The 14,826-nt window shown below is 39.2% G+C and overlaps 1 protein-coding gene across 3 annotated transcripts in view; it reads left to right on the plus strand.

The window, feature by feature from the left end:
• STXBP5 (syntaxin binding protein 5) overlaps positions 1-14,826 on the plus strand; it is a 925,152-nt gene that overhangs the window by 728,924 nt on the left and 181,402 nt on the right. For all 3 annotated transcript variants that reach the window (XM_082250146.1, XM_082250147.1, XM_082250148.1), the window contains exons 15-18: positions 3,082-3,302; positions 5,000-5,169; positions 5,329-5,454; positions 10,243-10,394. In XM_082250146.1, the coding sequence (XP_082106272.1) occupies positions 3,082-3,302; positions 5,000-5,169; positions 5,329-5,454; positions 10,243-10,394 (669 nt within the window). The remainder of the gene's footprint in view (positions 1-3,081; positions 3,303-4,999; positions 5,170-5,328; positions 5,455-10,242; positions 10,395-14,826) is intronic.

Below are 14,826 nucleotides of genomic sequence, written 5' to 3' on the forward strand. Positions count from 1 at the left end.
TCCTGGAGGATGACTTGGGAAAATACGTGTTATTACCTGATAACTCCTTTTCCAGGAATCCTCCAGGACGGTATGCTTCCCGCCCTAAGGTCCTTATTTAAGTATGGGTGGTTCTGCTTGCCTTTCGAGTCATCTTTGGTAATAGGGAAGGGCAGTAGTGGGTGGCGAGCTTTTAACTTCTCTCTGTGCTTGTGTTTCCTGTAGGAGGAGGAGCCTATCTCTCATGTGACCGTCCTGAAGGATTCCTGGAAAAGGAGTCATCGGGTAGAAATTTTTGTAACACTTTTATGTTGTGAAAAATAATACCATCTTAATAGAAACTCTATTAGTGTTAAAGTGTGGGGGGGGGGGGGGTTGATCCCTTACAGTGGTCACCAGTGAGGGACACAGATGGCAATGAAAACTTCAAGACGTAGTGGTAGAAAAACGTTGGACACAGGTTTTCATGGGTTATCAAAATGTAACAAACCAAAGTAACAATATACTTTTAGTGCTATACTATCCTACTCTGTGCAATTGTTTTGCACAGAGCAGCCCCAATCCTATTTTCTAGGGGCTACTAATGTGGGCTCACTCCTTTGCCCTGACATATATTCCCCCCCCCCATCCCCCGCTTACTGGTCCTAGGATTTGATTGACAGCAGCAGCCAGACTAACACTACCATCAATCTGCCTTGTGAGGAGGGAGAGAGCTGCTGCTTTCATGTATCCTAGACACAAATCCCAGACACAGAAAGAAACCAACATCAGCACTGACCGTTATTTTGAACATCCTCTGCCTAGGAGTAATTTTGAGTCCTTTTAACGTTCTGCCACTTCACCCAGCCCCGATGAAAGGGTATTGTGTGGCCCCTGAAATGCATTGGTTGTCCTTTTACCCTACTTGTTGTTATCAGTTGAAAAGGCTTTGGAAATTTAAGAATTTTTGATTTGGTGCTCTTTTACATATTCCACTTGGCAATGAAAACTTCAGAGGGTTTAACCCTTCTCTACCTCAAAACTGAATTTTGCCTAGACAAGTACCTTAACTGTGTCTACAGCCAGTGGTCAGTTAATAAGTACTGGAACCTCTCTGTTTTTACCATCCTCTTTGGACATCTTGAGGACAATATGTCACCAGTACAAGAAGTGAAGGGCACAGGCAGCAAGAAAGGTAAAATTAGACATCTATCAGCTTCATATTGCTGTCTGTGTCCCCATTAAAGAGGTTTTTTTCACCTCCTGCCCAGGTGTTTGTCCAAGTCTTTGTCATTAGAAGACTTTGAAAAAGTTCCTACCAAAGCCTCAACAATAAAAACACGACAGAGGTTCTAATCCTTCTGCTGTCTATTATTGTAATCTTTAATATTGTTTCTATTTATAGATTTGAATTGTATGTATACATTTAATTTATACATGTACATTGTGACTGCGATTTTTGCTCACTACATATTTCAGCTTTACTTTTTTTCTCTTAATCTCAGCATTTGTCTGTGGACAGAGAACTATAAATGTTTACTGGAAGTAAATCACTTGTAGTTGTATCAATAATTGTCACACATATAGGGGACAATATATCAATGAGAAATTACTAAGAACTGGCAATATTTCCCCACAGCCAGCAATCCGATTGAACATTTCAGGGCAATTTTAATGCTGACTAAGCTAAGGAGCAGTTTTTCTAGTGATACATTAGACCCCTAGTCTCAAACGTCTTTCCAAAAAGTCTACATTTGCATTTGTGTATGAAAGATGGTAAAAAATGCAACAAAACTATTAAATGGTAAACATGCTTTGTTCAAAGTAATCAGTGCACATGTACACATGCTATGAACATTAATGCATGTATATTAACAAGCACAGACCTTTAAAGCAAGCCCTTAATCACTGTAGCTGTGTGTACTATAATCTAGTTTATCCTTAAAGCCCAAAATAGTAACTTCAGCCTATGCAGTAAAGCATACTTGTTATACTCACTCTGGATCCTAAGAGGTTAATCCTGTGCATTGTGTAAAAAGGCTGTTTGATTCTGTTCTCTCTGATCCTCCCCCTCTTCCACAGTCCCTTCTCTCCATCTCCTAATAGTACAGAGCCTTGGGGGCACTCTGCATGTGCTCAGTTTGGTCTGTATTGCTAGATTTTATTTTTATTTTTTTTTTGGGGGGGGGGGGGTGCATGTGGTCAGCACAGGGCCAATCAGCACTCTCCAGACAGAGCATCAGGAATTATGCAGCCTCATAGGACAGTCACAGGAGAATTAAAAATGCCTCCTACAAGCTTTACCCAGTGCTTGTCCAGGCACTGTTAGACATTACAAGACTGCTATATACTTCTGATGAGAAAAGGTATTTAGCAGTTTATTTTTACTAAAATAATTGCATTTACATCTTCTGTGTACTGTTTGAGAGCAGATATAGTAACTACAGGGTCCTTGGCTTAACACTTTAAGCCCTCGTTCACACCAATGCGATTTGTCAGTTCAAAATCTTATGACAAGTCACACTCTTTTTTTCAACAATGGAACCCTTCAGATTGTTGTGACTAAGAAAAAGGTTCCTGCTCTACTTTTCAGCGATTTCATTGCAACTTGTCATTGACCTCTGTCAAATGTCACAAGCCCCAATGAAACCTCCGATCCAAATCACACTGATCTGCAGCTTTGAAATTGTGCAGAAGTAGCGTGATTTCAAAGTCACGCTGCTGTCAACCAGGGTTTATGGTCACACCAGAGAAGCTAAAGTCATGTTCTGGTTAGTTTCTTACCACTTACAAGAGCCTGCTGATTACTTTAGAAAGCTAGCAGGCTACCAAGTGTCTGCTGCCATAGAAAATAAGAGAACAACCACCAAGATTTGGTGCCTTTTTAAACTTTGAAGACAAGTTTCTGCACAGGCTATAGCTACAAAGGTCAATGAGGGTATGTAATGAAGTGATTTTACGGCTTGTTGAGAATCTACAAATACTGTTGTATTGCATTATGTCATTTCTATACAGTAGGGGAGGAGCTACCCAGTTAGACTTTTCCGTCTCAACAATTTGTTCCAGAACCCTTAGAGTGGATTACAATAGGCCCAATTATGTTGTCTTGTCTTTTTTTTTTAGTAAACTTGCAAATGTTGTACAAATTGAAGACCGCAAAAGTGTTTGAGAAATCACGAAACAAAGAGGACAAGGCTAGCACGGATATCGTTGATGAGGACCCCTATGCTATCCAGATGATTTCCTGGTGCCCTGAAAGCAGGATACTCTGTGTGGCAGGTGTTTCAGCCCATGTTATCATCTATAGGTTCAGCAAACAGGAAGTGACAACCGAGGTCATCCCGGTAAAAATAATTTTTAGTTTACATCTTTTCTTATGTGGGAACTGATAGTATTTCAGTGCCTGTCTAAACTAAAAATGGTAGGCATGTGTTCTTGATAAATATTGCTTGACTGCCTTTTACATAAGCTGTTGCTTTCGTTTGAGTATTTATCTGATGATGCTTCCCTTGAACTCTGCAACTTGAGGTTTATTTTTTCATCCACGGAAATATTGTGTTCAGCACAAGTCCCTTTTTGTAAAACTTCAACTATAAATGTAGCATGGTGATTGAATTTGCCAATATGCATTGTTCCTATACTATCAATTGCATAGTAAAGTACAGTGCAACGGAGTTTAGGGGCACTAAACCCAAAAGACTAGATAATTTAAACAAAAACAAATACACTAAAGATAATTTTATAAAGATGCCTAAATTATAAAATTGACTTAGTCGTTCGGATGTACACAGAAATATATCCAGTAACTGAGCAGAGCATTGTCTCCAATTATCTTAAGTAACCAAAGAGCACCTAGAACTTTCACATATATTACATATATTTTTAATGCATCACTTTAAATCGTAGATGGCTTATTGACCCTGAAATTACCAGCAAAGAGTTTACAGTATTCTTGAATAAATTTATGCAATGGACAAATATTTCTCTATACTGTGTTTTTAAAAATAAACTAAATGCAATTTATTCCAATTATGTTTTAAATGTGTTTTTACATATAACTTGTCACAAACAGGGGTCTGTATCACTGAGAGAGACAGTCCAGGAAATACAGGAGTGTACCTGTGGTTGCATGGAGGCATTTTTGTCATAGAGGCACTCAGGGATGGGAATCGTGATAAGACAGGATTGCCTGGGGTCACTGGGTGACTCAGGATGACCTGTGGTCACTGGGTAACATGGTGCCCTGGAGTGCATGGAGGAGGCTCCGGACTTGGGGCGTACAGAGGTGTCCAAAACACAGGGTTCAGGTAGCGCACAAGCGCTTGGTAAATGGCAAGCAATGTGTTGCCCAGCCCTTTAAGGCAGCACCTGTCCACTGGCTACAGTGCCAGTATTCTGGCTAAAACCTGGAAGTTCCGGTAGCTACATCATTGGTTTGGGAACAGAAATTGCATGAGTGCTTGAATCCCTCCTTTTTTTTTTTTTTTAAATATTAGCTTTGCGTAATTGCCTGTACAGCACCACTCAGACAGGGAGAAGAGGGAAAGCACTGTGGGCCAGTCACTCTCTGTTTTCTTGCACAGTGAACAAAATAATCTGTGAACATGCTAGAAGTAATTGTACATTGGAGAGTCCCTTCCATAAGCGTCAGTATATTTCACGGTCTCAGGCTGCTTCTTTAGGACAAAACAGGTTAGTATGAATATATGAAATATAAGTGAAAAAAAACAGAACATTAGATGCAAATGTATAAACCATTATATGTACTGTATATTATTTAATACCAAGGATAGACTCACATGGCAAGATCACATGTGCTGTCGCCATAACCTCTTGCCATGTGCATCTGCTCTGTGTTCACATTAGAGGTCCCAATGCTGTCAGGGAAAAGTTGCAGAAATAGTAAAGGCAATACTCTAAAATTTAAAATCTGAAAATGATTCTAAAATCACTTCTTCTAAAATCACTTCAATCTAAAATGTATTCTTTGTGGTTTCTTTTATGTACTGTAGTTACTTAGCATCTCATTATTTGCATCTAGATGCTGGAGGTGCGTTTACTTTATGAAATCAATGATCTAGAGTCTCCAGACATTGAACAAGTCTCAACGCCCAGTGGAGGAACCACCCCACAACCCATTGTTCTGCAGTCTCACCCATCCACAAGTAGTAGTTCTTCTGATGGTATCCGTGACAATGTACCTTGTTTAAAGTAAGTCCTTCAATTATCCTTGACATTATTTTTCTAAGAACAGTGCAATTTACCTTTTGAAGACCTGCTGCGTCAAGTCCCCTTTTACAAAACTTATGCTTATCAATCTGTGGTTCTTGGAGTGGTATAAGCAATTGTTTATGATGATTTTCATTTCAGAGTTAGGAGCACTCCTTTAAAACAGTCAGCTGGCTATCAAGTAGAACTGGTGATACAACTTGTGTGGGTCAGCGGTGAACCTCCTCAGCAGATAACTAGCCTGGCTGTTAACTCCTCCTATGGCCTGTAAGTTTCATTTTTGTCCTTTGCCATTGCCTGTGTTATTACTGGAGTCGTATATCAATAAGTTTGTTACACATTTATTTTTCAGTATGTTATGCAGCAATTACAGTATAAGCTACAAATGATTGCAAAATTTGTTGAGCTAAAATTCTTAGCCTAATTGTTCTTTTTTCTAGAATCTAAAGTGCAGAATTGATGCTATAGTTGTGAATTTCTGAAGGCAAATATACGGAGCATGTACATTGGCAAGACACAAAATCTTTCTATGGTCTAGTGTTGGCAGAAATCAAACCCTTTGATTTTGGCCATCTTTTATAATACTGACCAAATTGTTTTCATTTTTTTTTCTATTTATTTAAAAAATCCTTTCCAAAATTTGTAAGGAGGAGTTATGAGTTTAAGGGCCCTATATAGCCTGCAACAAAAACAAAAAAAAAATATTGCAACCTTGCTAATAATACCATTCATATCGGTGTAGGCTGTGGTATTGAAACTAAGATAATTTGTTACCGATCTGTGCCACCATGTCAGGTAAAAAGTGGTACAAAGTAATGTTTGGTACTTTTTTCCTGTAGTGTTACTAGAAAGCAAGTCATTTGCTTACTAAAATTGCTTCCCCCTAAACCACCATGATCTCTTCGGCTTTGGTAATGTCCTAAAAGTAATAGAATTTATTCCTAATGTTAAAAACTTTAATTCAGAAACAATTTTTGAAGATGGTTAAGTGCACCAGTAGGTAGGCTATGGACGTGCAAGTATTTGTGTAATGTTGGATAAGTAAAGTAAGTGCATTTTAAAACCAGGCATCATTGACCTCTGTAGCTGCAATTCCAATTCATTCTCAAAATTCACAGTAAAAGTAGTGAAATGGACCTGATCTGGTCTTTGCACTCTGCTCTCCCCCCTCTTCCTGTGCATTTGCTCTGTGTTCACATTAGAGGTTCTGATGCCGAGTCAATGCTGCAAAGGATGAGCAGCTGAGAGAATAATTTGGACTTCTGCAGTGAAATTTGAGGATAAATTGTTCCACAGTGCCAAATCTGCAAAGCTCAATGAGAGTTTGTTCTAAAGCTAATTTACTGCTTGTTAAGAAAATGTTAATACTTGATGAGTTGCCATAGCCTGGCTACATGTTCTCTTCAAGGTAAAATCCCTTCACCCCACCAAAAAGGCATCAATTATTTTTCTGTACAAATAAAACTCAGAAAAAAGTTGCCAGTAAGTTTAGGATTGATTTGAATAGCTTATATTTTTTTGTTATTTTTGTTAGGAAATTAAATGTTCATGGTGTGTTTGTGTTGTACTTCTGTTGTTACTAAATTTTCAAGAACAAGACCGCTAAATCCAGCTGATACTTTGTCTGCAGTAATTATGCAAGATTAACATGAACCCACTTTTGGTCAGTGGCATGGTTTGTTGTAATTCATCTTAATGAGTGGTGTGCAGAGCAGCTGAATGCATCGGGCCATGTAACAGTCTTTTAGACATAGATTTAAATCCCTTCTGGCAAATGATTTCCTTACATGCCATCTGTCTTGTTTCTTTTTAATTGACTGATTTGTTTACAGTGTTGAATGAATTCCTGAACGAAATCCGTCAGAAAATCTTTACCCTGTGTAACAACTCCTTTACATTTCATTCACACAGTTTACAACCTTCATTAGTTATTCTTTGAGATTTCATCCTTAAATGGATGTCTTGGAAGCTTTTACTGATTGAGTTCATTAGTTACATAGTAAAATTTGATATTTTGTTGCGTAGTGATTACCATGACCTTGCTGTGGTCAGACGTTGGATTTCTACCTGCATGTTTGTATTCTTGCCCTGTGTTTGCATGAGGAGTTTCCGTTTCTTCCAACTAGCTGGTAGAATAACTGTAATCTACCTTAAAAATTCAATAAGCGCTATTTACATCTATTTTGACCATAAAATAACCCAAATGTGATTTTACAAACAAACCAGTTTTTTAAAAAAAATACTTTTAAAGTTTTACTAAACCCAGGGCCCTGCGTTAATTATATTTGGTCTCCCACAATACACCGAACATGTAAATGCAGTAGTTTTAGTAAATATAAACTGCTAAATACCTTTTTTCATCAGCAGTTAGCGCAGTCTTGTGATTTCTGTCAGTGTCTGGGTAAAGCTTGGTAGAGTTTTCGTTCAACTCTGGCTGTTCTTGTGGGGCTTGCATGGCCCCTGACCCTGTGTCTGGATAATGCTGATTGGCGCTGTGCTAATCACATTATTTTTACAAGTAAAAAAAAAAAAAACATTATAGCAATGCACACTAAACTGAGCATGTGCAGCTTGTCCCCAATGGTGGAAGAAGGGGAGGGTCAGGAAAGACCTCATCAAACAGCCTTTTTACGCAATGCAGGGGATTAACCTCTTAGGTTCCACAGTGAGTATAACAAGCATGCCTTACTGCATATACAGACAAATGTTATGGTTGTGGGTTTAGTAACACTTTAAAGAGAAACTGTTTACTGGAAACCTGTGCTCAAAAAAGGCAGTCTGGGCAAAAGACAAGTCACCAGTATTGTATGTGGTTTCCCTGCAGCTGATATTTTCATATCAATAATCACAAATCTGGCGCTCCTGGGGTGCCTTTAGAGTGGAGGGATAGAAATAAGCCTGTGAGGCTCCCCAGCGTTTTTTCTGCTGCTAGCCAACGAGCATAGGAAGGGTGCTGATATGGATAAAAGTACATGAGGAAGGCAGCGCATGAACCACACCGGGATGCAATGGATAAGAAAGTCAGGTGAACATCCAGTATAGAAAAGGTTAACAGTTTATTGGTATTGATAACCGAAAAACAAAGTACATAAAATGCAATCCAGGGGGATGTAAGCATTTTATGTACTTTGTTTTTCGGTTATCAATACCAATAAACTGTTAACCTTTTCTATACTGGATGTTCACCTGACTTTCTTATCCATTGCATCCAGGTGTGGTTCATGCGCTGCCTTCCTCATGATATTTTCATATTACTGCCTTACTATGCCTCTTTCTACACAGTCTGTGTGCAGTTGGCTATCTTTGTAGAGGCAGGGCTTTGCTTTGCTTTATGTCCGAGCTTCCAGCAAGAACAGGGAGCAGCACTGCAGTGGCATTACCAAACCTCAGGAGAAATTCCTTTCAAAAGGTACATTTTGAAAGGCACAGAGGTTTTTTTTGTTTACATTTTAATGCATATAATGCATTAAAGTAAAAAAAAAAAAATGTTGCCTTTTAGAATTTAAATTACAAATTTATGTCTTTTGGCATTGATGAGATTGTATGTACTTGGATAAAAAAAAAAAAAACTGGTTGCAGGGGTGTGTCCAGGGGGTAGTGAATAATGGCATATTTCCAGTCCTGGGACCAATTCTGTTTAACTTGTTCATAAATGATATAGAGGTTGGAATAAATAGTTCAATCTCAGGGTTTGCTGATAAGACGAAGTTAAGCAGGGAAATAACTTCACATCAGGTTATAGCAACTTTACAAGAAGACTTAGTTAAAATAGAAGGGTGGGCAGCAGTATGGCAGATGAGGTTCGAGGTAGAGAAAAGTAAAGTTACACACTAGCTGGAGAACCTCTGGGTGTATAAAGGATGAAAAAGGATATAGGGGTCCTGATAGGTAAGACTCAGCAGTAGCTTGCAGTGCTAAACTGCAGCAAGCAAGGACAGCAGGCTATTAGCATGCATTAAAAAGGAATAAAACTAGAATTCTACCACTTTATGAAATTCTGAATTGGGGGCATCTTGAGTATGCTGTCCAGTTCTGGTCACCAATCCTCTAGAAGGATGTGCTTGAACTGCAGAGAGTCCAAAGAAGGGCAACAAAGCCAATAAGGGGTTTGGAGGACCTCCAGTTATGAGGAACTTTTACAAACCTTAAACTTATTCTCCCTGGAAAAGGCGCTTAACTGATACTTAAGTCGTCTTTTTTTTTTTTTTTAGTTTAAAAATAAACCCATTCTACTTACCTGCCTTGTGCAGTGGATTTGCATAGGGCAGGTGGATTTGCCCCGATCCTCCTCTTCTCGGGTCCCTCTTCGGTGCTCTTGGCCCCTCCCTCCTGTTGAATGCCTCCACAGCAAACAGCTTGCTATTGGGGACACGTAAGCCGAGCCACAGCTCCCTGTGTCCATTCAGACAGAGTCGTGACTCCGCCCCCTTTCTCTCCTTATTGGCTGACTTTGACAGCAACGGGAGCCAATGGTGCCACGCTGCTGTCTCAGCCAATGAGAGGAGTCCCGGGCAGCCGAGACACTCCTACAACGTCGCTGGATCTAGATGGAGATTAGGTAAGTATTAGAGGGGCTGCTGCACACAGAAAACTTTTCATCCTCATGCATAGAATGGATTAAGATAAAAAAAAACCTTCTACCTTTACAATCTCTTTAAGAAGGGAGATACAAATCTTCAATGGTGACTCCAGCATTGGGAGAAAACTAATTAAAAAAATCTCGAAAAAAAGCTACGTAGTCACACAATGAATTTGAATGAGCAGTGGTTCAATCTCAAACTCTGTGTATGGGGTTCTTTACTGTTACACCAGTAAGGATGTGCAACTGCCTACCACAGTGTGTGGATAAAGTAAAAAAAAAAAAAAATCAATGTTTTCCTTAGCAAGCACCATGTACAAGGGTATAAAAAATATGCACAGATGCTCACATAGATTGAACTAGATAGACTGTTCACTTTATTCAACCTTACAAACTATGTAAAAAAAGTGAAATATCAAAATATCTGTTTTGTTAATTTGTATTTTTCTCTTCTTCTTACCTTACACAACTTTTAGAGTAGTATTTGGCAACTGTAATGGTATTGCAATGGTAGATTATGTCCAGAAGGCTGTTCTCTTGAATCTTGGTACAATTGAACTATATGGCTCAAATGACCCATACCAGAGGCAACCACGCTCTCCACGCAAAACGCGGCAACCTTCAGGAGGTAAGGATGTTTATTGTTTTGTGTATAAAGTTATTCTGTATTATGGTGTAAGGAATGGAAAAGGTTTGTTTGCAGTGTTTTTATGTTCTTGAGTTACTGTCTAAAATTTATTAGTGCCTATATTTGTTTAAATGTTTAGTTGTTTCACCATTTCTCCATTTCTCGTAGCAAGGTTTGCATTTTCCTTGAGGCAAGTTGAGCATCTTTTTTTGGACCTCGTCTTGTATGAGTCCACATGTAGTGAATTGTTTCTTCCATGCTGCCTTTTACTAACCACTTTTTCTTTTACACGAAGCAGAGAGCCTAGCTGTGTTGTGAAATGCCTTATGTCTCTATGGCAGGCATGTCAAACTGTGTTTTTTTTGGGCTGCCTGCTGTCCTCAGTCCTTATTTATGGCGCTCTGTAGTTTAAAATTCAAAATGAAAGAGGCCCCATCTGTTCAGTTGATGCATAAAGAAATATTTTTTTGGCTTCTTCCTCTGGGATTAAATGCCAGTTTAATTGTTACTGTATGGAAGAGAGGAAAGCGCCTCTTGATTGTTGTAAACAATTTATTTGCAATAAAATAGTAGTAACTCACATAGAAGTTAGTATTATCATGTATGGGCGTCACGCTCCTGAGGCTGGATGTGGATATCTGGCAAGTCCTGATGGTGTCTGGCAGTCCGGAAGGACTCTAGAGGCCCGCTCTGGCGTCTTCAGGGTGGACACAGCGGAGAGGCTCGTACAGCAGCCGGCGGCGTCTGACGTCACGGATGTGGAGAAGGGCAGTGAGAGCAGGCTGGGCTCACAACGCGTTTCGGAGCATGCGCCGATACCCGGTCCGGGCATGCGCACTCCTTTGTCAAGTGTCCAGACCAGGGGGAGCGAGCAAACTATATAGGCCACAGGAAGGCGTGTACAATAGTAAAGGCGGCAATGCAGAAGGCAGGCTTAAGGCGGCAATAGGATGTATAGAAACATCAGAGACTGCACTAGTATAGGTGGACACTCTATTGCAAGATGGATAGTGGGGATGCACGAGGGCGAAGAGATGAAGTTATAGGAGTATATCAGCGATATTCCCACTATCCATCTTTCAATAGAGTGGCCACCTATACCAAGATATTTAGTGTCAGAGAAATGTCAGGTAAATCCTGCCCTGTCAAACAGCGCTGTGCTGTGTAGTAAATCTGTGTAAATCTCAGGACTGGATGGGGAAAAATAAAAATTCTTTGACAGTTACAATGGTTTCCTTTTTTGTACTTCATCTGTGTATTTAATGGTTCAGGTTTAAATACACTCAATTTTTCTGACTGTTTCATTTGAGTTTGACATGCCTGCTAGATGAGGCTTATTTTATATGTAAAGCAAGAAACAAAAGGGAGGCTATAGGCAAATTTGTATTAGCGGTCTATATCTTCCCACACTTAGTTTTGACAGCCAGGAGTTTCACAAGAATTCAGGGGAACTTGCGATCCTATAATAATGTACATCAAGCTCTTGAAGCTTCATCGCATTAGCAGTTGAGTGGACAGCTCCCATTTCTAAGAGTGGAGCGTGCAATGCCAGAAAAAAGGGAAGAGGCGCTGCACAGTAAGTATGAGCCGGGAACCAAAAGTCACTTATATTAATTCTAGGCTTGAAAGGACAATGTCCAATTCTCTAATGTAGGTCTGGTTGTTGCACTTAGCTGAAATGTTAGTCATGAGCAAAGAAACATTAATTTGTTACTCTGAACATTCTAATTTATGATTATAGTGTTTCATCTATCTCACTATAATTTAAAATACATTTGTTCATACACATTTCTATTGATTAACTACATTTTAAAAATGCATATACAGTACTGTGGAAAGTCTGTGGCACTTGTGAAAAACATGCTGTAAAGATATAATTCTTTTTTTTCAAACTTCCTAGAAAGTGCAGTAAATGGAGGAAAAAACTTAAATTTAGTGTGTCCATTTTTTTTACCTTAAACAGCAGCAATTCTCTTAGGTGCACTTGAATACAGTTTATGAAATACTCACATGGTTGGTTGTGCCACACATTTTGGAAGTTATGAGGCAGTTCCACTTCATGCTTTGGCTTTCTTTTATACCTTCTGAGTTTGCAAGTAATCAAGACTGGCTGAGTGATGTTGACTGGGTTTTATGGGGACCACACAATCCCTTGCATATTTCCTCATTTCCCTTTTTGCTGTAGATTTGGGGTTACTGTCATTCTGTAGAATAAAGGTAGGACCATTTAGATGCCTTCCTGTTGGCATTCAATGATTATTAAGGATCTGCTTTTTATTTATACTCCACCATACCTGCAGACATGTATCCAGGTACCATTATCAAGTCCTTTGGCTGTATACCTCTGTAAATAAGATTTTGCAGAGTTTCAAAAGTGTTCAGCAAGGCTGCTTCATTTGTGAGTGGCATTGTTATGTTATGGGGATATTCATCTATACATGTTTACCAAGTAGGAGGCATAATAGGTTTGTATATTGGGTATGGTTAGGCCACCTTCAGATAAAGGAGGCTGAAGTGTTTTTGGATATGCATTTTTGTTTTTTGGAGATGTATTTTTGCAGGACAATGTCCCAAATATGATATGAGAACCAATCCTTTTCAATCCTTTTATAAATATACACAAGATAATTAGCTAGGATACATAGAAAGCAAGATTTTGGAAAAAAAAAAAAAGCAAGAGAAACATTTTTTTAAATAATTTCTCAATTAATTTCAACGGCAACTTGGTTCCATGAGGGGACATGCATGATCTTGGAGTCTGGATATTTCTAAATATAGCAAACTTGTGTATCACTTTAAATGTAAATATGTACCACTTTAAAGGGTAAGGTAGAACTAACGTTTACAGATGCTTCTAGGTCTAAGGGAAAAATATTGGACTTATTCCATTTAATCTCTTAAAGTAGAACTATAGGCAAAACTTTATTTTTTTTAATTTTAGATAGAGCAAGGGAGGGTTATAACCTCTGTCAGTACTTCCTGTCCCATAGCCTAGTGAAGTGAGCGAAAATCCCTGCAAATTGAGGGCAATTCTTGTGGGACCTCCAGGGCACCAGAACTAGTGTCTCCATTGGAAAATTTGCCGGCTATTACTTTTCTGGGGACAACCCATAATACGGGGTTTTCTTTCACTTTCAATGATAATAGTAAACCGGACAAATAGAGATGGTAAATCTCCCTAACGGAGGTCAGTCAGCAAAAAAAACTGACAAGCGTTTTAATCCTTCTCTACTCTATCCAAAACTAAAAAAAAAACAAAAAACTTTTGCCTTTACTTGTACTTTAGGCATTTGACAGAAAATCTGTCTTCTCAAAGAGTCTGTGTCAGATTTTGATTCACCAGTCTAGAGTGCCTGCTGCCATTTTTAAGCACTCTCTACTTGTGTGTGTAGGCAATTTGTTTGGCTTTGTTTCCACCTTGGAAGTATGTGGGGCATGGCATTGTCAATCTCTGCTGCTCATCATTCCACTAGCCTTGTGTTGTAGTATACCTGGGAGCAAATGCCTTGTTGGTACTTGCCAATCCCCTTGTTGATTAGGGAAGTCCAGTGCATGGCAGAGCTTGTCTCTTTTGCTGTCCTATAGACATGCATTCTGCTGCTAGTCTGGAAACTGCACACAGATACTAGACAGCTGCTGCTGCTCTGTAACTTGTTTAAGACTTCTTCCTGTGGTTCTGGCAGAGCTGAGGGTGACCGCCTTTTTTTTTTAATCAGATAATTTTTATTGAAAACTTTTTTTTGTCACAAACAATGCAAAACAATAGCAGACAGAAACAAAAAGAAACAAAAAACCAGCTCACATCTTGAGAGAAGTCATCACATGCGTACAGTAGACAATAATACCAGGGTACAGGGGGGAGGATAATCATCGGCATAGCATGAGTCTACAAGGCAATCCGAGTCAGTAACGGCACAGAAGATATGTACTCATCTAATCATGGTGAGCAGCAAACCCACCCCATCCCCCATATCCAATTGGTGATGTCAACTCAAGCAGTAAAGGATATAATAGGTGAATCCCAACAAAATAACCAGTAAGATTGGAGAGTCGCATACTTCCCAGGGTGACCGCCTTTAATGCAGAAGTTGTACAGAGACCAGAAAATGTCAGATTCCTGAAGCTGTGGATAATCTTGTATTTCCTACTGCTACAAACGTTTTAATAAACCAAAGGCTACTGACAGGGTTCCTGTGGGAATATCTAAAAATCTTTTTATTGCGTCAGATTTTGCAAAAATAATGTAAAACTTTTAATGTACATTTTATTTATTTTACTATTTCTCTGTCATTCATTGACGGACACCGCTCCTGGTATTCATAACCATTGGGCTATACTGCCTCCTACAGGAGTAGGACACTAGGCAGAAAATAATTCTGGCTATACCCATGGGCAGTCCCAGGAGGTATACTCCCTCTCTTTGCTATAGCCA

Source organism: Pelophylax lessonae (assembly GCF_965119305.1).
Source record: "Pelophylax lessonae genome assembly, chromosome: 3".
In the NCBI taxonomy this organism is placed as follows: domain Eukaryota; kingdom Metazoa; phylum Chordata; class Amphibia; order Anura; family Ranidae; genus Pelophylax; species Pelophylax lessonae.